At 40.7% G+C, this 26900-nt stretch overlaps 1 protein-coding gene across 1 annotated transcript; it reads left to right on the top strand.

Moving 5' to 3' along the window:
• The first annotated feature begins 5719 nt into the window (after positions 1–5719).
• htr7c (5-hydroxytryptamine (serotonin) receptor 7c) lies at positions 5720–23403 on the top strand. Its single transcript, XM_028414623.1, has 2 exons — positions 5720–6186; positions 22665–23403. Exons 1-2 carry the CDS (start codon positions 5720–5722, stop codon positions 23401–23403), a joined length of 1206 nt encoding a protein of 401 aa, XP_028270424.1.
• Positions 23404–26900: the final 3497 nt, after the last annotated feature.

A 26900-nucleotide genomic window follows, 5' to 3' on the forward strand; every position in this document is an offset into this window, starting at 1 on the left:
TGCCTAGCTACATTCAGTGAAGCTAACGTCACTTATCAAAGTAGCTGCTGGCTGAAAAGCTAATATCACTTATCAAGCTAGCTGCTAAGGGAAACGTTCTGCTCATGTCAGTTTGTCAAGATAATAATAAGTTATTATCCTGTTTAAGTGGTGGAAGGTAACTGCGCTGCCTGATGTGAGGCACCAAAGAGGTAACACACGGCCTTTTTAAACTGAAACTCCTGACTTTATTCTCGGGTCCGGTGACTGCACATGTGCACTTCACATGGGGGTTCCACTTTATGAACAGTTAAAAGAAACCCCCAGCTGTTTTTCTGTTCTGCAAGGAGCAACATGCAAACTGCATTTTTCTTCAAGAAAAGTTTTGGGCCTGAACACAAGCACCGCATCAGGCCTGCTACGGTATATGTTAGTCTGTAATCATTTAAGTTGCCAGCTTTATAAAGTGACATTTGTAACACTAACTTACTTTGGTGACTTCAGTGTATTTTAGTGAGTTTCAGTGATACTGATCCCTGTGAGTATCAGTGAGTACCTGTGAGTGTCAGTGAGTGGCACCGAGTGTCAGAGACTTTCTAGCTTGTTAGTTAGTTCGCTCTTCATAATGCTGAAGAGAACGAACTGCGCTGAGAGGGACATGGCGGAGATTTTGGCAGAAATTCAGCAGCAATCAGATGTTGAATTTCAAGACTCGTCTGACTCTGACGCCAGCAACATTGATTCTGAAGAAGAGGCAATGTTCTGGAGAAGATGGACCCAGCTTATGAGTAAGTTTGTGGATTTATTTTGAAGTGTAAAGTATTTCTTTTTGCTAATATCTGTGTTGATCAATAAAAAACGACTTATTATATACATGTATACACAATATAGTGTAGCAGGGTGGTAGTTGGGATGAGAGAGGAGGATGCAGAGGATAGTGGTGATGATTGACTGTGGCGACCCCAAAGGGAAGAGCTGAACGGAGATGAAGAAGGATGTTTCATACCTATGCAATGCTATCTTTACATACCTTTACTGCATTTGTGTCTTTTTGCATAATGTATATATTTCATTATGTATGCAGTTACAAACGATAATAAGTGTTATTATTTTCATAGCCAACAAGAGGGAAGAGATGAGGGGAGTGATGTTCCAGGCCCATCTGGGCTCAACACTGAGGCATCAGCTCTCCTTTCAAGGTTTGTGTGCTGATTATATGTGTGGTTGTGTGGTCATTCTATAATATATCTATTCCTGCTTTACTGTTATATTCGTTTGCTTTTCTGCTGTTCGAAATTGATGTGATGTGATTTAATATTTCTCTTTCAACATCTAAATGATTTTTTCATACAACAGTGATCATGATGGGGATGAGACGGATGAGGACTATGTCCCCCCACCACGCACTTCCTCAAGGCGGAGGTCAGTGCGGTCACCATCCACCTCCTCGTCCTCAAGTCCTGGATCCCCCTCCCCTGACCCAAGGCCATCAAAGAGAGGCCGTGGCATTAGCCGTGGTGGGCGAGCCAGCAAGCAGCCAAAGCTAGCAACTGAAGATTTTCAGGCTCAGCAGGAGAGGTGGCACATTGACATTTTTCAAATTTGATTTTTGTTATTTATTTTTTATTATTGTATATACACATACATATTTATAATAACACTACTCTATTTGGAGACAAAATCATACATTTTGATGTTTTTTCTCTTGACGTTATTCTGTGCACAATGGAAGAAGTTGATGAAGCACAAGGTAAAATAAATACTAAAAAGCTCCAGTAGATGGCAATAGACTAGTATGTTCCTTGTCTCTTCATTTAACCAAGGCAGGACTGCAGGCTTTAAAACTTTACATCTAGCTGGAGCTATGGAGTCTAAAATGCAAGAGCAGGTGCTATTAAAATTAACCAGCTCCCGTGTGCTGCGTTTGGCTTTTCAGATTCCCAATTTTCAATAAAAGCTCGACAGAAAATCGGGGCAGAGAGTGAGCTCAGAAAGCGAGAGTGGATTTTTTGATAGGTTTATGGTCAGGAAGGAGGGGAATTTGGAACTGCACTGTACTGTGATCCCTGACAGGAAATGCTGTTAGGGATACCTGTTCTATGGCAACACAGTTTGAGATCACAAGATCCAAAATGTGACCTTTGCTGTGGCTGGGGGATTTTACATGTTGGTTCAGATGAAAGGATTGTAGCAGTTTAAAGAAGTCGGAGGCAAGTGGAGAAGAAGTAGGAAAACAAACGTTAATGTTAAAATCCCCTAAAATGATTACCCTGTCATATTTGTTGTGGTAGCCATGTTATGGAGCTGTGTGGCTAGCACAGGTACTGGGAACCTGGTTAAAGTTGAGGGCCACATGAATTCCTCTCAGTATCTGCAGATTCTTGACAAGAATGTTCAAGAGTCAGTCTCAAAGATGAAGCTATGCTGCGATTGGTTTTTCAGCAGGACAATGATCCTAAGCACTGTTCAAAATCCACCAAGGAATTCATGCAGAAGCACAAGTACAATGTTCTGGAATGGCCATCCTGGTCCCCAGACTTTCATCATTGAAAATGCATGGATTGATTTGAAGCAGCCTGGCTGAACTGGAGCTGTTTTATATGAAGGAATGGGCCAAAGTACCACCTGCCAGACTTCAGGGACTTACAGGAGGCGTCTACAGGCTGTTATTGCAGCAAAACTAAATATTAATGGAATTATTTCTTTGGGGTGCCGACATTTATGCACATGCCTATTTTTGTGTATATAAATGTTTTTGTGTTGAGGAATGTCTGTGGAGCTGTCTGCCAGTTTTAAATGTATAAAAGCTGCCAGAGCTTTGCTTTTCAGGTCACTGGTCAGGCATATTGGTAATTAGTCTTAGACTCATTTGAAATAATCACAGAAATGTTCCCAGAGGTTTTGAGGTGAGGGGGGTGGCTGTGTGCATGCTCCTGGTCTCTGCAGGAATAAAATTAACCATTTCTTTTCTTTATATACAATAAAATCACACAAACAGCAACTAAAGGGGAATCGGTCTTTTTAGTTTGAAGAGGTGTAATGCCATCTATTGACAAATAGAGGTAACTGCAACACATTAGATAAACAGTGCTTGTATCATTAAAAAACTGCACTCTGAAGGTCACATTTATAACACAGTCTAATAAATGTTACAGCAGAAAAATAAGTGTGATATTGCAGCTTGAGTCAATAAAGGGCACTTGGATATAATTGTCCTTCTCTAAATAACAGACAAGAAAATGTTTTATTTCATTGTAATTGAAGCAGGGCTGTGAGCGGTAAATACTAATTAATCACCTGTTATATCATAAAATAAAGCAATGATGATGTTTGTGCCATTACCAAGTTTTATATAGGTTCAACACAATGCAAGTTCCAACTCATGGTCTCATTTCTCATGGGCTGATGTTAAAATAATTTGCTTGTAATTATAAAGTAAAGATAAACAAGCAGCTATGGGGGAAAATGTGTTAACCTCTCTGTGGTAAAACTAATGTGTTTTTTTATTTTTGTTGTTGTGATGAAATTACCTGTTTGTTGTCTCCTCAGTCCCTGATTGTGTCACTTTATTAAGGTCATGTTTACAAATCCTCCATTTGCTTCTAAGAAAACAAGATGAACAATATCTATCTCCCTTCTGGCCTATTAGAGGAAGGGATGCTTTCCACTTGTGTGCCTCTGGGCATAATCTACATCTGAAGAACAGCCATTTAACTGAGTGATAACATTATGCCCGTCCATGTCAGGAGCTGCAGCCGAGCTCCAAGCTGACACAGGCAATACCATTTACCCGTCGTGTTTAATATAGCATGCTCGGATATGGTGTGAATGTGATTGAAACATCAGAAAATAATGTTGAAATTACAAGTAATAATATCAAAGTAGATGGCGGAATCATTCACTTGCATGATGTGCTATTATGTGATATTTTGGTTTCATTAGAAGGGATGCAGCAACAGTCACACGGGGCTTGTTTATTGGACAGAGTGTCAGTAACCTGACATCCAAACAAGGCCTCTGGAGACAACAAGGATCAAAACAAGATCTACATTTTGAGGTAATTTCCTTTAAATGACACTTGTGATAAATCACTGTAGTTTTAGAGCACCTGCACTTTTTGATCAACAAATGAATAATTCTCTACAGTTACTCTCAATACATGCTTGATGCCTGGAGCATTATATGGACAAAAGTGCTGTTTGAAATGACTATGAATGTTTCCTGTTAGGTCATCAATCAAGTGACTATACAGACGCACAAAATGAAAACGACATGTTTGAGTTTATAGACAACCACATTGAAGATCATGCTTTCTAGGATGCAAATTATCCCTCATACTCCATACTCAATTAACCCATCTCATTACCCTCAAGGGGCTGAGACTCTGACACATTGACAGATTGTTTTGCATAATCCCCAAGAGATCGCCTCAGAGGCTTTCCACCTGAAGAGCATGCCCATCTCTGACATCTACATGGCGGTTATATCCTTAACATAAGTGGGCCAAATTTCTCTAACAACAAGAGATGTAGCAGAAACTGCCAGTGGTCAGTGGCATTAATCTGATGTGACAATCATTACTGACCTGTCAGTCAGACTGAGTGGAAGGTAATGGTGAGTAAATGGCTTGGGCTGTGGTGGTTTGCATCAGGGGTGGTGATGGTGGTGGAGGAGGGGCAGGAATGACAGCCTGTGAAGGAATAGTGGGAAACACCCCTCTGGCCACTTCAGAGCCAGAGGGGACAAACACAATGCAGCTGTTACTGCCTGGATAGTGATGCAAGCAGCCAAAGTCCTGGGAAGCTTTGCCATATGCTTTCAGTGTCTCCCAGCGTTGTCACTGCAGCTGGATTTTTTTTCTTTTGATTTGTCTTCACTGTGAATTCAAGAAGCCATGGCAACCAACGAAAAAAACAACCTAGATTTTTTTGCATGTTTATATTCTATTTGATACCTCTGATGTCATGAGGTTCATTCCCTGTCTCGTTTTTTTTTTAAATTCAAGTGGCACATGGGAAGAGCAGGGCTTTTTGGCAGCAAAGTTTGCTTTTGTTTCTCTCCATATAAGGTTGGAGTGTGTTGTTAGGCTTTGAAATAAGTGCCTGCTACACACCAAAACATAAAACAGACTAGCTCTATAAATAGCCTAAAAAATTGCACACAGGGGACACTTCAGAATTGTCTCAGGCTGTGACTTTCAGTGCGCGCAGCACAGTTTGGAGAGAAAAATACGCAGGCATACCATACGCTATCTGTTCAAAGGGGTGTTTTGTGGGTGTCTGTTAAAAACGCACTTGTGTTCTTTGCGTTTGGATGTGTTCAGCTATAGGCTGTCTCTGAGCTCAAGTGATGCGTCACATGGATAGGTGCGGTTTGCGCAGCGCAACTCCTCACATAGTCCATATTTGTCTAGTTGATGCGCTGAGACGCACGTTATCCTGGTGGAGCTATATTTAGATAGTGTAACTTTTATGTCATTTCGTGTGGAGCAGAAGTGAAGTTTGGGGACGGCTCACGTATGCGTTTCACCTCTTCAGACGGACCACAGAAACAAGTGTAAATCGCTGTGTTGAGTTATTGGCAGCTCTGATCTGGTGGAGGCTGCAATGCACTCAATGTGAAACTGGTCAGGACACGCTGGACAGGAGCCGAGTGCATTTTACACATATCCAAATATGCGCGTAACTGGAGTGCACTGGCGAGGCGTCCCTTGTACCCTAACTGGGATAACGTTGTCGTGATGTTCAATACTTCGGGAATTGAGTCCACTTTTAACAAGAAAGAGGATATTTCCGAAGTTATCAATGGCACCTTGCAGCTCTTTTACAACGTCCTCGTCACCATCAGCCCCACAACCATGGGGAACGAGTCGTGCGGGGAACAGCTGCTGGACTTCGGGCGCCCAGAGAAGGTCATTATCGGGGTGATGCTGGCAATTATTACGGCGGTCACTGTGATGGGAAACACGCTGGTAGTGATCGCGGTGTGCGTGGTGAAGAAACTAAGACAACCCTCAAACTACCTGCTGGTATCTTTAGCCGTGGCTGACCTCTCTGTGGCCATAGTTGTGATGCCGTTTGTAATAGTGACAGACCTCACGGGGGGCAAGTGGCTTTTTGGGGAAGTGTTCTGCAACATCTTCATCGGCATGGATGTAATGTGCTGCACTGCCTCCATCATGACCCTGTGTGTGATCAGCGTGGATAGGTAAGTAAGTGCAAAGGAATTAAACATGTCATATGCAGCGGTGCCAGAATTACGCATGCAGCGCGCCATGCGTTAAAACAACAAGGAGATGACAAATACATGGAACCAACACAGTACACACTGAAGGCAGGAACAGATCAAGTCAACTAATGAACTGTGAGTTAACTGCATGAAATAAACTCATAATCATCACTGAACCAGAAAAAGAACGCACAGACTGCGAGTAATTACACAATGCTTCATTCATTTGCTCGTTTCCATTGTGTTTAGGAGGAGAGCAAATTGACCAATAGATAACTTTTGGAGATGATATTACTGTCTTAGACAAAGCTAGATTAAAAAAAACAATAGGAATACATTCAGAGTTAAGTTTGTGTTTCTTTTCCTCTCCTCTTTAGATATGTATGTTGTACATCATCAATACCTCACAGTTACACATTCAAAATGGGGAAAAATCCAATCAGAGCCCTCGCACCTACAAAAAAAAGATCCATTCTCCATCTCAGTCTGCTTGCTGTTTATGAACACTGCTCCTAAAGCTGCAGCTGGTGACAGTCTACAATTAAATAAACATCCAGGGAGTATAATTGTTCTGCCTCAGAAACCATAATAAAGACAAACACTAATTGTAGTATTGATGATCTGATTATTTCCTACTGCTTGCCAATCAGGTGTTATTACCTCAGTGCATTAAACCCATAATTACACATGTTTCCTGTTCGCAGATGAGCTATAAGCATGATGTGCTTAAGCATGCCCGATGGACCAGAGATAGTGTAATTGGCTCAGTCACCATGTGTTTGCCTGAACCTGACATAAATGTGCTGAATGAATTAGACAGAGGTTTTGGGTTAAGTTTAGAAGTCAAAATATTTACTGAAGATGAAGGGACTGGGTGTGATTTGCGCACCTCTTTAAATCCCACACATGTCATAGAGCTGGCCCCATCAGTCACTATGCAGACACATTTCATTAGAACCCAAACACACCTATCAGGAGGACATCATTCAGAGTCATTGGGGCTATATTATGTGCTTGAAAATGATCTCCTTATTGTGGAGGATCAGATGAGCAAACCAGCTTTGGCAGGTTTTGAGCTGTATGTTTGATTACAATAGTATTAATAGTATGGTATTAAAAAGACAGACCTATCAGCGTGTGAGAGGATAGTCTTCTGTTTTTGCTGGGCATTTGTTGTTGACAGACTTTATACATTTTCATTAAACAATCAATGGTTGGTTTGGCACATGATTCTCAATGGGAGTCATTTTATAATTCATTAGGATAGGAATTGCCAATTAGAAGTAAAATGAGCTGTAATAAGGATCTCTAACACTCATCTAGGATGTTCAATCTATTGCAAAATGACACTAAAGAGTTTAAGTGCCTGAGATTAAAATCAGGACTGACCAGATGTGTGACTCCAGTCCCTGAAGCGTGCGTGTTCTTCTGCAGGGAGGGGTATCGATTAACTCTCAGAACTCTTTTAGGTTAACAGGGGAGATGGTACACTGAATGTGCCAACATGGAGAATGTGGTGAGAGAACATTGGTCCCAAGTGTATGTGGCCACTTCACAGTCACTGTGGTGATTCGACAGGGTTTGACAGGGTTTGATGGATGCTCTTAAGGAGTGCTGCTAAAATATAGTATTTGTTCCAAGTGTGATCATCATATTAGAGATTAAATGGTTAAATCAGGTCATTGTGCATCTGGAGGTTATTTGAATAAATGTGTAAAATCCGTAGCCTGGATTAGAGTTGGATTTTCCAGGGGGCAGTACCAATGGATGCAGAATAAACAGTGAATGTTGTTGGTTTTACTCTGAAAACTTGAAAAATTCAAGGTCGTAATAAACAATTCTTCTATTATTTTTGAATAAGGCAAGCAGCAAGCCATCACATAAACCCTGCCCCATTTTAGACAAATGGTTATCAGACCCACTTCACAGAGAGGATTTTCACAAAGTGAATGGGTATGATTGGCCAGGCTGTAAAATATGTAATCATTGTTTATCAAACAGGAATTGAAAATGAAAATAAAGTGTAATATAATAGTTTAACACACTCACCTCAGTCTCCTGGGTGATAGGCTAGACTTTTGCCTTGCAGATACATTCTTTGTGCTTTTGGCTGGCCTTTATTGGCACACTTCCTCACCTAGATGTGATTATCCTGTAAATAACTGTTGACAAAGTGTCTGTGAGCTTTCTGGAGAGCTGTTTTGAGGTGTTTTGGGAACTCCCCGTTATTCCAAATACAGGCAAAGAGATGGAGTGTTGATGAGGCAGAGGCAGTCACAGAACCAGGAAGCTGTCTAAGAAGCACTTGCCAGTCACTCAAAAGCACCCATGGCCATAATTGTGCAAAAATCAAAATGCAAACCACTTTACTATATAGTTGCTTTAAAGCTGAACAATGTAACACAGAGGTCTACAAGGATTGACTCAATTTTAGAGTCAGTCCCCAGAGGCCCAGGTGGGAACTGCAGTTCTTCAGTGACTTCCACACTAGAGCCTTGGAGGTTACTGGTGATCCTTTAATAGTTCAGAATGTAATTTAAGACCTTGTGTTAATTTTCCTGTACATAGAAAATCTAGTGGAGGGTATTGATGTACAAATACTAACAATCTATAGTCAATGGTTTGCTGTGCCCATTTGGTCTAATCCTACATTCTCACTTCTTACGTCTTATCGGAAAAGTCTGCTTGAAAATAAACCTGTTTAAATGTTGTCTCAGACCTAATAATAGCTACTGCCTTGCAGGAAATGTTGCCTTCCTTATGCTTAGGATCACGTCAAAAATAATTACAGATTCATCTTCTGTGCTGTGATATGTTACTATAGGCCTGTGAAAGCCAATCTTATGGATGACTTCCTATTTGTCACCTCCAGCCCAGATTCAGTACTGCCAATAGAAGCACACCAATGCATTGACCCAGTCAAGAAGTTATGTAGCTAAGGCTTCCTGTCAGAATGGAGCCCTGATATCCTTGCATGCACTTTCAGCTTTCATGCCCACTTCCCTAAAAAAAAAGTTAGTATCTCTTTTGGCTACATTCAGTTTTTTACCTTCACTGAGAGTAATATGTTGTATGTTAAATAATTCAAAAGTCAAATATGAATGATTTATTCAAGACGGTGGGAAGTGAGGGCAGTCTGTAGTTCCTCAGATGTCTCAGAAGAAAAGATGATGCTATAGGAATGAAGGAGTACCAAATGGCTAGATACATTTGCAAATTAAATATAGCCTCTCTTAACTGCAGTGAACTTGTGGGAAAAGGATGAGATGTAGGTCAAGAAAAAAATATATCACATAACTGCAGAGAAATAAACACTTTATTTTTTTTTTCCACCATGGTTCAGTCAGTCAGTGAGTGCAGTGTAGCTGTGATCACACCTGTAAGCTCCTACAGGGGGATTTAAAGGTGGAAATCACACCCCCCAGGGACCTCAAATGGCAGCAGGATTAAGCACTGCATTCACATCCTTTCTGCCAACTGGTGTGTCACTGATGAGCCATGTGCACACACATTGACCTGCCCTCCACATCTGATAATATTTTTGTGGGGTCAGTGTGTGTACATTTTTGTCCCAGGAGAGGCAGCTCTGGCTTCGTGCAGCTGGAAAACATCCACCCGCAGCAGCAAACACAGATGACTTGACCTAGGTGACGCATCCTCTGGTAATGTGATGTGACACCTAAGCTCCGCTCTCTCAGGCACTATTCACTTCCAACTTGTCGGCCATCTTGCCAAAAATGCTGGGGATTGAGAGTCTCCTGTGAGGCCAGTATGATCTGATCAAAGGCTGTTCGGGCTTATAACGGAATGCTTAATCTGGACAGAAAGTGTTTCAGTTGGAAATGGGATGTTACACTTGCTTTTTAAATCCTGTGATCATAGCCAGTTTTCAGACACTGCTACATTTTAGAGGCTTGAGAAACCACAAGAGTCGCATTTCCTGTAACAAGCCACTACAGCTACTTCACACAGAGCAGATAAAGCACTCTGATCCTTAAAAGAGGAAACAATATTTAAATATTAAATCCATCGCTGTTCATACCCAATAAACGTCAAGCATCTCCTCTGAAGCAAAACTGCTGTCAATGAAAATATTTCAGGGCACAAGTAAATAAAAAATGCTGGGAACAGGCATTTTAAAAGTTAATCATTGATAAGTGTTGTTTGTACTATCAACCCCCAGCTTGCTTCCTCCCTGTTTGAATCTGTTATTACAGGAGGACGTGAAGAGATAAACAAAACATCCACTGAGCATGATAGGGTGGGCGTATGAAGCTGCTTGTTGGGTCAAAAACAAATTTAAAGAGGAAATGAAACATTGACCATAATTAAAATATGGATTATCCCTCTAAAAATAATGACCAGTTTAACTCTGTCAGTCAAACAGGAGCTGTCACTGCAGGTCAACTAATGCCAGGTAATCTTGGATTTCCACACCAACTAACCACTGTTTCAAAATGACACTATATGTGTTGGGAACTGTCTACATAAACGTGTGATTATTTCAATGCTGCTTCACGCATAGTGTTAAAGCTGCCCTAATAAATGATAGATAATCCTAAATTATGCTTACTACAGTCAGTGTTTCATTTCTTCTTACTGGCAGGTCACCACGTTTGGCTGCAGTCATGTCATGCTTCTCATTATCTTTAATGCTAAGCAAGAGGCTTTATTTCTACTCACAGCACAGAAGTTGTGTTATCATGTTTTGTGGTGAGTGATATAGAGAAACTAACCCTGATGAACTCAAACAGTCAAGCGCATGTTGGTGTCTGTGGTCAGACCAGAGTCTGTAAAAAATAGGTTAGAACCTTCCTGACAACACCTATAGGTTTCTGAAGAGCCGTTTAGTCACCTTTTCCCTTTAGCTTTACTCTGAATCATCTCACGCTCACTGCTGCCTACTCTCTATATAGGGAGGTCACTGTAGAGGACTATGTAGTAAATCCAATGCCCTGCATCATTCTTGGACATGGGTTACACTCCATATATTTTTGAAGCTGTAGGTACATTGTAAAAATGATCTGAGTAGTATCTGGAAGTGATTGCCTGCTGCGCCCTTATCCTGACTCATTACCCTCACCTGGTGTATTTAGTCCAGCACTTTGTTCAGTTTTGCTTCTTTTCAAGCTCTTATGTTTTTGGATTTTTTTCACCTTTTGTTTAGTCAATACAACTACAAAAAATTGATTTTATCACAAACCAAGAGGAATGTGAGTGAGTGATAAAAGAGGACGGTGTGAGGCCGTATTCATAATGTATGTCTAGTACTATCTTACTAGTGGTTATTAATAATTACATAGCAAGCCCAATATACCTATGCTGTGGGGACTTCAATATGTGACTATGCTAAATGTTCTGCCAATACAAAGGTGCATGTGCTGCGAAGGTTAGAACTCTTTTTAAATTTTGCACCACAGTAGCATCAAAGTGATTCTTACCTTCAGTTGAGGTGTGATGTAACAAGACAGTGATATGACACCGTGCGAATTTAAAAGGCCATTAGGATATAGTTAACCAACAAAGACCACATCACTCCTTAGATCAAGTACTATATCAGACACAAGGAACAATGTTTTATTTGATCTGAGAGCAGTACTAAGAGGACCTATGTGGAAACAAACTCAAATAAAAGCTTTTGTGGGTGTTCTCATCAGAATGTCACCATGTCTATGTGTGGATTTATTAAAACAATAATTAATATCTCAAGCTACTGTGTGTTTAAACTTCACATTCAGATTTAATATGGTCTTTATTTTATGGATTTATTGGTCATCTCTGTATATCATATTTTTCCCTACGTAGCTAATCAGTGTAGCTCTTGAACCAGATTCAGCTTGTTATCTGTCATATTTGAATAACAGCAGGACTAAAAATGAAAATATCCAGTCAAGTGCTTTCACAAATTAAAATTAGATATCAGTGGAGGATGTTTTGGGCTGTTGTTTTCAGTGATTTATATATCCCTCCTGTTGGGTAAAAAACATCTGACACCGATATTAAAAGTCTCAGGGAGTGTTATGAAACAACATTAATATGGAAGCAGCAGGAAATATTTATATTTGTCACCCTGTTTACGCAGCAGTCTCTGAGGACAGGAAGCAGAAAAGGGCAGAGTGCTAAGTGACTTTAGTGTGGCATAAATCAGGCTTTGTGTTTGGCATAACAAAGGTGGTGTCTATTATTCATCAAGATTAAACAAAGAAGCAAGCAGAATTTACCAAGCAATAAGATAATGGGTTTCCTGTTGATGGAGCTGAGAGACCACAAATAAACACACACCCACACACACACACACACACACACACACACACACACACACACACACACTACACAAACATGCTGTGGATTGGAGATAACCTGTTCTTGACATGTAGCATATTGCTGCTGTTGCAGAATAACTTTGCATCAGATTGGTAATCCATTCATCTCAGCTCGATATTTACTTGGCCCATTAAACATGATATTATGAATGAACCATCATTGCATTTAATTTGTAACTCATCATCCAGTGAGTATGATGGTAATATTCACAGGAAGTAGTTTGTTGTCATTTCTTCCTCTTTATAGCAACCTCCAGCACTGAGTTTCTATTCTAGCTGTGAAAAAACAACTTGACTTATGACACACCCATCACTGCCAAACTGCCCTTGAGCAAGTCACTGAACCCCTAACTGGGTCAATTCATTCTAATGCACAACTGCTCTTATGGGAAACCCTGTGTTTGGTATTAGCAAGTGATATCCAATGCAATCCAATGAATTCAAATTTGAGATCAAAAGTTATTGACCTGAAGACAAGTGCAGCTAAAATGCATCCTCATCATGTTAACACAGACCTGAGTGCCGCAAAGCAGCCAAAGCAGCAAACGTTTGTTTTTATAGAGGTCTGTACACCTGCTGATGATCAATTCATCAAGGACTGATGATATCAGCAGCACCTGCTGCAGCTCAACTCATGAAATCCCATTGAAGCAGTATGAACATGTTTTTTTCTTTTTGTCTTAAATTGTCAATTTTAAATAAATAAATTGCACAGTAAAACAAGTTATGTGTTGTTTTGGAGGTTGTAATTGCATAATACTGATACTATTATAATATTTGTTTACACCGAAAAACATAAAATTAAAAGACTGAGTACTAACTTGTGAATATGACTGTAGATGGTCTTTATGTACAGGCAGCTTATTGTTTGATGCACACCATCAGAAAAGATCCAGTTTTATGTGACATAGCGTCCCCTTTTGTACACATACACAAGTATTTAATTTGTTTAGATGGCCACACACACATGAGTGGGACACAAGAATTCGTGGCACCACTGCTTTATATTTGTGAATTACTTCCTGACTGTCATTAAAGTCACATCCATTCCATTTCCCACTGGCGGTTGGGGTTAGGCATTAAAACACACATTGCTAAGGTTAGAAAAGGTTGTTGCTCATGATCGTTGTTTATGAATTGTGTCTTTATATATTAAATTTGTCACTATTTCCCAGAAAATGCTGCAGGCATTAAACACTATTCTAATTAAAATGGACTGGTCCTTTAAAATCATCACAGCTGATCCATGCATCTCTATTGAGCACAAAGTATAAGTGAGACTGAAGTCATAAGTTTTTTTTTCATTCTGTGCTCACCAGGAAAACATAACATGAGGTCGACATTTCAGTCCTTGAAAACAGAACGTGTGTGTGTTTCCTGTCACATCTCTTTGTGTTCAATGTAACGGTGAACACACGTCGACATGTTTTTCCTTGTAAAATGAGTTTGAACCAAAAAGGCAAAGGGTGTCTTTGAAAAGTACACAGTACTGTGATTTAAATCAATGCCCTTTTATTACATAAAAAATCTGACTGCAGCCTTTTAGATGTTAAGGTGACTGTTATTTAGCCATCATCACCACTTTGGCAACACAATGCTGACCTTTATTTAACCGTATCATTATCAGCGTTAGCATTACCTTGTTGTCACAGCTGTGTTTGAGCAGCTGTAATGGTATTTTATTTGTCCATCTTTCAGATTAGCTGGTGCCGAGATGAACCCTGGAAATGTACAGCTGTGATAATGTATGATACACTTAAATGTGCTTTTCCAGCCAAGAGCAGCTGAAACATTTTCCCTCTCTGCTTATGGATGAGCTAAACTGCAGCAAAATTGCTGCTGTAATGAATATTCTTACCATCAGTCATAGTTTCATCTGGTTACACTGTGCCCAGACAGGAACACAGATTTCACCTCCATATCTGATGTTGTCATCTAGTACAAAATCAAATTATATTTAAATGACTTTCTTCTACTGAAACATATAAATATGGCAGTAAGCAGTAAAGCGTCTACATCCTGTTCTGTGTGAATGATTTCCTCTGGTGGAGCTGCATGCTTTTTTTGTATCCAATTCTTTTTTTAATTTATTATTCTGCATAATTGATTAGCCTACATACTTATATTTTCCATTTAAGTGACAAACCTTACAAGATGGAAGGCATACTGAAATATAAATATCACAGAGAAAATCACATACTGTGCTGTGCCATTTGGCATGAGAATATGTCACCAATAAATGAACACATGGTAAAGATAACATATCTGATACTAATAATTTTGTGTAGAATAAAGCACAACAGAGGGAGCAGCGAAGCCAGACCTACCCATTGCCAACAACTTTTTCCATGTCCTCTAATTATGGACAGAGCGGCCGTGATGTCACATGTAGGTTTGTGAAGAGCTGTTTTGAGTCTCTGTGGGTGGCTGTTACAGTCGCCATGTTGGCAGTCTGCCTTTACAACAGGCAAAGAGGTGGAGGCAGGCGGGCAGTCATGGTGGCAGTCCTAATGTGAATGCCAACCTGTCCAGGGTGTAACCATTGTCCAGCCACCAATGTGACCTTGTACAGGACAAGCTGGTATTTATATCATTAAGAAGATATCATTACAAAAATACCATCCCAACACAAAACAGAGCTTATTAATAGATAAAACAGCTGTTTTTGTATTTCTGTATTTAACATTAGAGTCTATAGGGATTGACTGGCCTTAAGGGCAGAGCCTTCAAGTAGATGCTGGAGGACCAGAAGAACATTATCCATAAAAGACCCGGATGTGACCTCCTGATCACATCTCTGCTGTGGGAAGCAGGCCTCTAATAAGATGTTGTGCAGAAACAGTTGAACAATTAGTCTGATAGAGAACATTGTCATTTTATTTCTTCTCAGAGAAATATGCTGCATTCAAGAAACTACATATACAACACTACTAACAATGTAAAGGTTTGATTCTGTGCGTGGCTGGAAATGGGAGATATCTTCTGAAGCAGTATCAATGGCAGCCCTTTTGCTCTTAGCTGAGCTTTTTAATATCTTTGATATTTTCATGTCCCCAAAATAAAAGGTCAGTAAGAGGATAAAAGCACAGTGCTCAACAGTTGCCTTTATAAATGGTAGTGTGTAGTGACTCAGGAACAAGTCGGCTACCAGTCCTCCTCGCTGTCCTTTCCCATTTGCCAAGCCATGAAATGATGACATATAATGGGGCCGCACAGCTACCTCGGCTATACTAACTGCTGGCTAGATTCCAAATTGTAAAAAAAAGGGAGTCGGCTCAAAAGTGGAGCTGTGAGCAGTATCCTTGGTAACTAACGTTGTTCACTATTATTTTTTTTTGTAAAAGGTCAGGAGTAAAACGGGAAGAATTACATTCCCCCCCTTGCATCTGAGACTTCCTCTAAGCTTATTTGGTTTTCAAGACGTCCTCTGAGAGAGAAAGTGCATTCAGTGACAGAACCAAAGGGAAGGTGACAAAGATGGAGGGGCTCTTCACCCTCACTCTCTCTCATCATCATGACAGGAAAAAGAAAGAAAGATGGACTTGCTGGAGCATACTTATTCACCTTCCTCTAGCAGGCTTTAGTCATTGTATAATAATGAAGGGAGAGTGTGTGCTCTCATTAATATTTTAGGGGAGTAATTTGGGATCATACTAAATGAGTTTGCAGATTTGGGGTTATTAGTGAGTGGAACATGTATGGTGGGCAGTAACAGCACTTTTTATGCCATGTTTACAGACAAATAAAGACTTTTATGTATAAGAAGTGGCAAGCATGAACATCTGCAAAACAAATCTGATCAACATGGCTGCTATCATAAAGGGAGTCCATTAAAAAGCTGACAGAGGGGGAAATAGCTAAATGCATTACAAACAGGCAAAAAAAAGTATTTCCAGGTAATGCCACATGCATCACCACCCAAACGGCAAGAGACACAAGCTAACTGACAGAAAGCTTTTGTTGGAGAAAAAGGCTCATTGTTGTTACGCAAATCTCAACCTCATTGTTATTTATAGGTGATGCTGTGAAAATTAAGGTTTTGACCAATTTTCTCCTGCTAAGGAATATTAACAGCAAGAAACAGGAAGATAACCTGAGGAGTCTAAGTAACGGCTAACCGAAGAGTAAGCTACAGTGTCCACTTACAGCAAGATATAAGAGCTCAGATACAATAGTTTTAATTTAAGTAGCAATTATGGATGCTGATAAACTTAAAACTGTGCTAACATTCTTCCCATGATGCAATATTAAAGAGAATATAGCTGCATGCTCTTGTTGACCCAGCTCCATCACCCAGCAGTGGAGTGAAGTGAGCCAGTCATAACACTGTGGTCCTGTGTATGATACCGCATATTGACCAATAAGTAGTGAATCACAGATAAAGTATCACAAGTGTGTAAAAGCTTTTGAGGCACGGTTGCTTGTAGAAGCTCTCTAAGGCTGCATCAGTGAGAGTTCAGGTTCAGATGCTGTTACCAGAACCCAGAGGGATGGAAGTATGGGCCATAAAGAGAACAGTGTTAAATAATACAAGTGATGGGAATTGCATGTGCTTATTTTGTTTAAAGTAGATATACATACTGCACTATGCTATACAATACAGTAATGTGTAGATAAATATAGCTGTAGTAGTTCATAGAAGGTAGAGCTGAAATGCCATGACAGCTACTGGCCAGTGAAATGCAGCAACTCAAACCGTGCAGGGTACACCATGCTGGGGCAATACGTCCATGTGTTCCAATAGCAAAAAAGAAACCATATGTTGAATCTAGGTGATGTATTAGTGACCAAATGTATGTGAAGATGTGATGGAAGATGAACCATGAAGGAGACTAAAAAAATCAAGCAAAACAAAACAAACAATAAAAAAGCCAGAGAGGGCACTAATGCCAGCCTCTTCGGTGAGAGTGTGGAGGCACATGTGGCACCTGTCAACCCTCATTTAAGGAGTTTTGTTGGCTTTCATAGTTGCATTACAAGATGACATAAACAGAGCGAGAACATATGCCATTTTAGGAGTCTGTTGCCGTCTACCTTTTTTGGCATCCGTGTGTTAGGACATGTTGACATTGGTTTTAGATTTGCTTGTGCAACACAGATTTCCTCCCATCTGTGGTTTTTAAATAAATAACATTCTTTTTTTGTGGTCCTGGGTTTATTGGGAGCTTTTTTTTAAATTCTCCTCTGTTGTCTTGTCAACTCTATTCTGTAGCGCCTGGGGGTGTTTGCTTTGTTGTCCAGGGACACTCAGTTCTGACAGAGGTGGACATGCTGACTGTTGGAAGAGGAATTTATTTATCACGGTGGCACTAATAGCTGCCCATCATCTCTATTGCTGTGAGAGCCAGTAAACCTCCAGTAGTGACAGGTGGTGAGCTGTGCTACAAAGGCCATAAAATGTCCACTCTACTGCTTTACAACAATTAGGAGGAAGTAAAAATAAAGGCTCATAAAGGCTTTGAGTCAGAGGAGTGGAAGCGCTAGGTGTGTCTGTGAAGTACCCACAATGATTCTGTTAATATATCACGATTAAAAATACTTATGATGGCAACATCATTAGCAGTATAATGCAAAGTGTATAAGGGCAGTCAGAGATGCCATCTGGGAGGGATTGAAAGCCAAAATAATTAATGGAGGGCACAGCTGGCCTGAGGTTTTGAATCTACGGATTACAGATCATCATTGTGTCAGATGTGTGTTGATAGGACCCATATTTTCCCACAGTGTCCCACCGCTAGTTACAACAACTTGTGCATTCTGGGTCTACTTTGTGTTGGCCTATACATTCTAGTGAACATTTCATATGTCTTAGATGATAACATGTATTGACAGACTCTCTGACTGGTGGTAATGTACAATCCGAGTGAAGAAAATGGTCCGATTTTGGCTTATGTAAGAGTTTAAATAAGGTTGAAAACCAGATAGAACTGCTATTTTACTCATTCTAACCTTAACCTGAGAAGGACTCAGGGAACAAAGCAGAACCTGACCTTAACAGCCTCAACTAAAAGGCTGAATTCTGTGTGAAGTATGAGACAGATAGGAACTGGATTGCATCTTTGCCTTCTCGTTGTGAAGGAAATTACAGCTCAGCTCATGTTGTTCAGTTTTCTTTGTGAGGGAAGCAGGTCAATTTCTGTCTTAGGGTGGCTCCTCAAATAGCTGCAGTACTCCTTGAGGACTAAGGTTGTTGTCTGATCTTGAAGAAATCCCAGAGCTAGACAGCAGCTGAAATAAACAGTTGCATTTTTTGGTTGTTTTCCGAACCTTCCAAATCTTTACTTACTCCTGCTCATATAATCTGTTAGAAAAACATTGTATAAGCTATCCTCAATACACTCTTTCATTCTTTCCTGTGAAATGAACAATGCATATATTTTGTTTTCAGATTCTCCTGGTTTTTTACACTCACACATCACTTTGTGTGAAGCAAACCAAGCATGAAAGCAGTGAATACTCTGCGCTGACCGCTGGATAAAGGGGTAGCCAGGCTACACTTCTCAGCTCTTCAATAAAAATGGTGTGATATCAGGCGACGGCTGAATCTCAGCTTTCACTTCACTCACACAAAAAAGATGGGCGACAGTGAGAGATGAGTGAGGATGTTCCAGTGCACAGTCTCTGTGGGAACAAGGTAATCAGGACACACTGCTCCCCCATCTCTTGTTACTTTTTTTAAAGAGAACTGGTTCTAAATGTACCACTCTGCCGCCCAAACCAACTGCTGCTTGGTAAATATTTCACTATCCGCTCTCTCGGACGTAAAAGGTTTGGGAGGTGCTTTGGAGATGACTGTTGACTGTTGCATACTCTGACCATTTCCAGAGAAGAGTTCACTTTATTGTGCTTTCGCTGTCAGACCAGTGGAAGTAATGGAATTCTCCATTAGCTCAGGCACGCTGTTTGTGGCTGGGTAATCCCTGAGGGCTGCTGTGGCTGTGAATATGCCCCAAATCCTCTGGTGATACGAAGGAAAAAACTCCCTATATGTGTGTTCCTTTTTTCTGTTCATGCTGTTTTATGGGTGTCATGGTTTTAGACTGGCTAGTATCAAGGTGTTTTATATGGTTTTAAACATGGCGTCCAATTTACATGTGTTGTAATGTCATAAGTTCATCAAAGCTACTATTTAACAGTAGCTCAAATGTACGTGATGTGAGCGATGTTGAGTAAGTCCTTAAAAACAGTATGTGTCTGGCTGCATCTCTAAGTATTCATGAGGGTGGTGACTCATCGTTATGATGGTAGCCGAATATGGCAACTGCATGACAGCAACATGTTTACTTGTAAAATGTGTTTATTGTTATAAAATAGTGTGTTTTAAGATGAACTTTACCTGACCCCTTACCCTGTTTTAAATGCCTAACCTTAACCAGGCATTTTTCCATGCTGAATCCAACTGCAAACAACAAAGCAGACCTTGTAGGCTGCATGTTCCCCCACAATACCCAGCCCTTACGTTCAGATGAGGTTGGGCAATGCGATTATGCTTCATTGATGTAAACATAACATATTGTTGTATGTTGGGATGTTCTGCAACATCTGACACCCAGACTTGAAGCCAATGTGAAGTGTTAAAAGTTGCAGTTCACACTGTAGCCATTAGGGGCTGGCTCCATAACCGAGTCAATCCCTGTAGACTCCCATCTTGAAATATCCAAATTTACAGTACAAAAAACCGATTCTGGTCTCAGAAAAATTATACATAATTATGGCTGTAAGTGCTGTCAGTGACAGGCGGTTGTCACAGCGCAAACGTCCTGCCTGCCTGCTTCACCTCCACTTGTGGTTCCCCCTCATTGTCCATATTTGGAATTTTGATGGACTGTGAGAGTCCCGGAACCTGCACTGAGCCTCAAACCAGCACTTCACAAACCACAAACAACTGTGCATAGTTTTACGGTCAATGTTCCTGTTAGCACAAAGTAACCATGTGTCACATCTGGGGCTGTATCCGTATGGCATTTCTTTATAAGATTGGGTTGGATTTTTACAACTCTGCAAAGATTTATCATTTTATTTGATTTTTGTTCCATGCATATTTGTAGAACAGCAGAGATCATTTTGCTGCTAAAAACTGAGCTATTTCCCCCGAGACAACTAATATTGCCACATAAACTTTAAAGGGTCACTGTGTCATTGGTGTGTTGCCCATTGCCAAGTAAAATGTTGTACCATCTTACTGCTGAAGCCAACCACAGGTCCCCCAGCAGCAGCTCATCCTGCTGAAACCCATGCATGATCCTCTGCCTACTGAGGGGCTGAAAGTGAGACACACAAATACCCCCTATCTTTCGCATTAATGAATAATGCATTCAGAGAGGAGTGTTGCTGTACTGGGGATCCATTATGTAGTCCTTAGAATTCCCACAGCATAGAGTGTACCCATCTCAGGATCTGTCTCATATCTCTTTGACATTGCTCGCCCAGATGTGTGTAGTAAGATGGTTGTAAGCCAGTGTAGTGGTTGGAGGGACTGTTGGATTGAATAAACAGTATTTGTTATATAATATCCATGGAGCATGTTAACTTGAGCCAAGGGATCTTTAAGACAGACACAATAGTTTAAATGTTTTTTACAGAATTACTGTCTGGGCTTCTTTTTCCCCACTAAATCTACTGATGTAAATTCAGCTTTGCTGTTCTCTGATACCACCTATGCGCCACCATGGGTGACAATATAATGACACCTGTCTCAAATAAATGATTGACAGACGTGCATGCATGGCAACTGTGGGGAATTGCATGTAGGTCACATGCCTCAGGTGCTGTCATATTTTACATGTGGACCAGATAGGGAAAAATAGACACTTTTCAAAGTTGATTAAAAAAAACCTGATCTGGGTCAGGTATGTGTAGCTATCTTTGTGAGAACCAGTTTAAGTGTTCGACTGTTGAAAGGAGGACATTTTTGCAACGTGAGAACATTTTGGCTGGTCCACACATTTTTAGATATTTTCAAATGGGTATTCGAGGGTTAAGACTTGATTTTAAGGTAAAGGTCAGAACTAGGTTTAGATTATGATTAGGGTGAGGAGTGTTACTTGTGATGGTTAGGGGGCTAGGAAATGCATTATGTCAATGAATGTCCTCACAAAGACAGCTGTATAAGGTTTTGCATGTGTGTGTGTCATTGTAGCTTTTCCAAGAGATTCTGATCTAGATCAATACCACCTGCAGTGTGTGTTATCAGTTGCTAACAACCTACAGCGGGGAGTACAACACCCTATCTGATGATTTGGCTTGAAAATATGGATATTTTGTACTTGTAAATAAAGTTTCGTTGCTGTATCTGTGCAACAGAAATGTTTGAAAAAGCACTAGAATGCCATATAACAGTTAATTAATGCCTCTGTTTGATCTGAAAGTTACAGTTGCTGTTTCCACATATCACATAATGATACTGTAGCTTTTCTGTACAGATAAAGTAACATTTGAGTATTTGTACAAAAGTCAAAATCTAAAGCTTTGTCGATCAAATAAAGAAATCTGCCCAAGCAGACTGAGCTGAAATTGATTTCCACACCGTTGATACCATCGCTGGTGGACGACGAGGCGAATTGGCCAGTGCTCCCTAAAGCTTTTTATCTTGTGATTAACAATAAGAGTGGAGACCAGAAAAAACAGCCTGGAGACTCAAATATACAGCTCTCATCAATGACGCATTTGGTGCTGATAAAGGCTGTGGGCATGTAGCCAAAACATGCTGAGATATACACAGAGATTGATCATTTTGTGAGAAAATAGTGACTACATTCTCGGTTTTGCACAAATTCAAGCTTTTCACACCTCATTCTCATTCTCTATCTTTTTTTTTCCTCACACCTCCAGCTGCTATTTGAAACCACAGAGATGCATGTTTGATTGATGGCTCTGTCGCTACCTTAAACAGCCAAAGAAAGGCAGCAAATAACCCTCCAGACAGTGACAAAGCTCTTGACCTCTCATTGAAATGTCTGTCCTTGAAATGAGTGGACATGTATTTGATGTTACTACAGTGTATGTCTAGGTGCATTGCTAGTGATAAGTAAAAAAAAACATCTGTTTGATAAGCTACCATATCAGACAAGATGTTACAGTGTTAAAGAAAATGCCTTTTGTTCACACTGTGTAATGATAGTTCTTTTCCTGCAGGTATCTGGGGATCACACGGCCTCTCACCTACCCCGCCAGGCAGAATGGTCAGCTGATGGCCAAGATGATCCTTGGAGTGTGGCTGGTGTCAGCATCCATCACCCTGCCACCTTTCTGTGGCTGGGCCAAAAATGTCCACACAGCCGGTGTGTGCCTCATTAGCCAAGACTTTGGCTACACCATCTATTCCACAGCTGTAGCCTTTTACATCCCTATGCTGGTCATGCTGGTCATGTACTACAAGATCTTCAAGGCAGCTCGAAAGAGTGGTGCTAAGCACCGCTTCACCAACCTTTCACGCCGTGAGCGCCTCGAAACAGTGGCTAATGAGGCGCTGCGCATGCAGGGCCTGAAGCCGCCCGGGGTGGCGGAGGATTGTGCTGCCTTGTCTCGCCTGCTGAACCGTGAGCGCAGAAACATCTCCATCTTCAAGAGGGAGCAGAAAGCGGCTACGACACTAGGGGTGATAGTGGGGGTCTTTGCGGTGTGCTGGCTGCCCTTTTTCATCCTGTCCACTGCCAGGCCCTTTATCTGTGGAGTGGAATGTAGCTGTGTTCCCATCTGGCTGGAGCGCACACTGCTTTGGTTAGGCTATGCCAACTCTTTAATGAACCCCTTCATCTACGCCTTCTTCAATCGAGACCTTCGCTCCACTTATCGTGACCTTCTCCGCTGCCGTTACCGTAACATCAACCGTCGCCTATCTGCTGTGGGTGTACACGAGGCTCTGAAGGTGTAAAGCCCTGCCGTTTAGCAGCTTATATTGTGGGGTTGGTGGTGCTGTGCTTGTGCACTTGGTGTTTAAAGGGCATTGTGTACACACCAATGAGACACTGACTGACAGGATAGGAGTCACTGTTAGTGAGTCTCTGGCTCCGCTGCAAAGGCAGAGAGACAGCACGATCACTTCTATGTGTGTATGTGTGTGTGTCTGTGTGTGTGTGTGTTACTCAGTCATTCTATTTTTGGAAAGAAAATCACAGAGCGTACTTGATGGACTATTCAAGTTGACACTGCTTTTGTGCTTATGCCACAATTCCATCCTGGCTCTGGGTTTATGGTGGGATAATGCAGTGACAAAGCAAATGACATGTAAACACAACCAGTCATCTTAGGGCTTTCAAAGAGAACACAGAGCAGATTTCTGTACATTAACAAAATGGATGTTTGATAATAAAAACATTATGTCTTCTGAGCATCCCGGTTTTTCAAAGGGAGCAACAATTTGAAGTAGATTGTGCATTGTGCCAGGACTAAATATTTGTTTCTATCACTGTATCTGCAGTCATAACTTTGAATTTGTTCCTCTCACTGAATTTAACAGGAGCACCTTCAATGTTTCACAGAATTTCAAATTTGGCGATGCCAAGTAGAACAGGTGAGTGGAAAAAATGGTGTTAAATGGTGTTAATGCCTTTTTCCATTCATATAATATCAGCAGTATTTGAAAGTAGTTAGCTTTTTGTCTGCATGAAACATATTTGTCATACCTGCCACTGAAATCAAAAGATCATTTGAACGCAGAGATGTTTCCCCAAGTACTGTATCACACACACACTTTCAATGTGATCACATCCATGTGGCAGAAACCATGATACTGTGGACTTCTCTTGTTTGGTTTTATTCCACAATCGAACCCTTTAGTTGTTATATGTGTTTGAGACTTTTTCTCTGGAGCAGGATGTGGTCACTTCTTTCCTGACAACCAGTCCCATCTGAACTCTGCAGTGACCTGTACAAACATGTGTCAAATATCATCAGTTGAGAAGTGTGCAGTGCTTTTTCTACCTCAATTTTTTGAGACTACTGTACATTTCTTCCCTTACCACTTATCATTTTGTAACATTAACTGCTATTTTTTATTGTGTAAAATCTCTCCGTCTATGACCGTGTGTGAGTGCTTTGTGCGTCCGTGACAAAACATGCTGAGAAAAATAATTATTTCATCACTTTGTAAATAAAGAAACACTTAAAATGTGTCTCGGTTGTGTCCTGATTCAAGACAGCCACTTTCTAAGCCGCAAAGTATTTCCTTGTCAAAAGCCTGATACAAACTGTTTGTCGTACAAAATTCATTATCCTCATTGTCAACATTGATATGTTTTACAATGAGAAATAAAGTAAGCCCCTCAGGGCTTCAAGAAGGCAGTGAAAAATTCATAGTGTATCTTAAAGAATTAGCACCAAGTCTAGTGTGCCACTGTGAGGAGACTCTGGAGACGTGTTTGAGGATGGTGACCCAAAAAAAGAGACCCCTTTATTCTCTGTCTGCTTGGAGCAAAATCTTTTATTCAAAGTCTGGATGACAGCTGTCTGCTTGCTTTCATGACAGAAACTGTCCTGAGAAACAAGGATGAGGTACAGTCTGATGTGTGATGTGTCTTTGAGTCAGAAGGTATGCAGATGATCAAACCAGGGTGGAATAAGTTACACAAGCACAAGGCACAGTTAAGCATCTTCAAAAGTTACAAAAGTTTAACTCCTTACACATCATATGAGCAAAAACATATTTGTTTCACTGTGAAATTACTTATTCAGCAAAAAATTAAAAGAAAATGATTCAACAGTTGTAGATCCACCATCCAGCAGCAATAAATTGTAGTAATGGTTTTCTGTATGACTTCATCAGATCTGGACCATTCCAAAACAAATTCTTTTATTTTTCAGCCATTCTGATTCTAGACTTGCTGCTGTGTTCTGGATGGTCAGACACATGGTCTCACATCTGTCTCTAGAATCCTCTGGTATACAGAGGAGTTCATGGTCCACTCAGTGACTGCAAGGTGTCCAGATCCTGTGGCTGTAAAACAAGATCAAACCATCAGTCCTCCACCACCGTGCTTGACAGTGTGTATGAGGTGTTTCTGCTGAAATGCTGTGTTTGGTTTTCAGCAGACATGGTGGTGATCATTAAGACCAAACAAGTCCACGTTGGTCTCATGTGTCCATAGGACATTGTTCCACAAGTGTTGTTCTTTGTTCAGATGCAGTTTAGTGAACCTCAGTCCTGCTTCCATGTGCTTTTTAGACAGAAGAGTCTGTCTCCTGGTAACCCTGTAAACAAACTGTACTTGTTCAGTCTTCTTCTCTTTGTGCTGTCACATTAACACTGAGCATGCTCAGTGAGGTCTGTAGGCTCTGACATGTAGCTCTTGGGTTTTTTCGTGTTTCTCTGATCTTGGGCTGAATTTGCTGGGATGTCCACTCCTGTGAAGATTGACAGCTGTCTTGGATTTTTCCACTGGTGAATAATATTTTTTTGTAGAACACTGAACTCCAAATAGTTTGAAATGGTTTTATAAGTCTTTCTAATTGATGTGCAGCAACAGCTGCTGCTCTAACACCATTGTTTCTGTCTTTCTCTCTTGTCATTGTGTTAACACACACCTGAATGCTGCAGAGCAGCAAACTGCCAAATGTCTGTTTTTATAGAGGTCTGTAACCTGCTGATGATCAATTCATCAAGGACTGATGATCAGCAGCACCTGCTGCAGCTCAACTCATTAAATCCTATGGAAGCAGGAAGAGGGGGTGCAGTATTAAAGATGTGTTTTTTTATATAAATAAATAATGGCATTGCGAAAAAAAAGTCCTTTAATGTGCATGTCCTTTAAACTTGATTACAGCCTGCATTGTCCCATCACTTTTCTTGAAAGTCAATATAACCACAAACAATCCACACATTGCATACAATTTCAGCTCCTGACAACCTACACGTCAATTCAAGCATGTGTGCTGCTGCTGCTCTGCACAGGTAGGCAGATCAGTTGAATATCGAATGAGTTGTCAGACAGTCAGCAGGACCCATTCAATACACCTGCAAATCATTTACATCTGATAGTCAGGAGGTTCCAGTGGCTTTTGCTCAGCCTGTAAGGTTGATTTTTAATACTTTCAGGATATGATGGGGGGTGGGGGGGGGTGGTCACACAAGCCAACATATCAGCTCCCAACAACCTCCCTCATTTGAAAGTGTTGGCAGGTAAAGGTCACTGCAGCAGCCCTTGATTTGCCCAAGCAAAATGAGGTTAATTTTATTGTAATTCAGCAGAAGCCTGGTATTTGGAACAGCTGTTGACTTTCATGAAACCCCATGGGTGCATAAAGGAAACAAAACAGTCACTTGTCTTCTTGCTTTTTGCTGCTTTCAGTGTAGTATCATTTCAAACTAAAAGATGTTTTAATGTTGCATAACGTTCAGGAAACTGCCTTGGCAGTACACTTGGCTATTACCTT

This window comes from Parambassis ranga, chromosome 9 (assembly GCF_900634625.1).
Source record: "Parambassis ranga chromosome 9, fParRan2.1, whole genome shotgun sequence".
NCBI lineage: Eukaryota > Metazoa > Chordata > Actinopteri > Ambassidae > Parambassis > Parambassis ranga.

What these genes read in the sequence shown, in the direction of transcription:
- htr7c (XM_028414623.1), top strand. Translation starts at nt 5,720, where the DNA reads ATGTTCAATACTTCGGGAATTGAGTCCACTTTTAACAAGAAAGAGGAT. An exon ending in TGTGTGATCAGCGTGGATAG is followed by an intron (nt 6,187 to 22,664) that starts GTAAGTAAGTGC and finishes CTTTTCCTGCAG; the next exon opens with GTATCTGGGGATCACACGGC.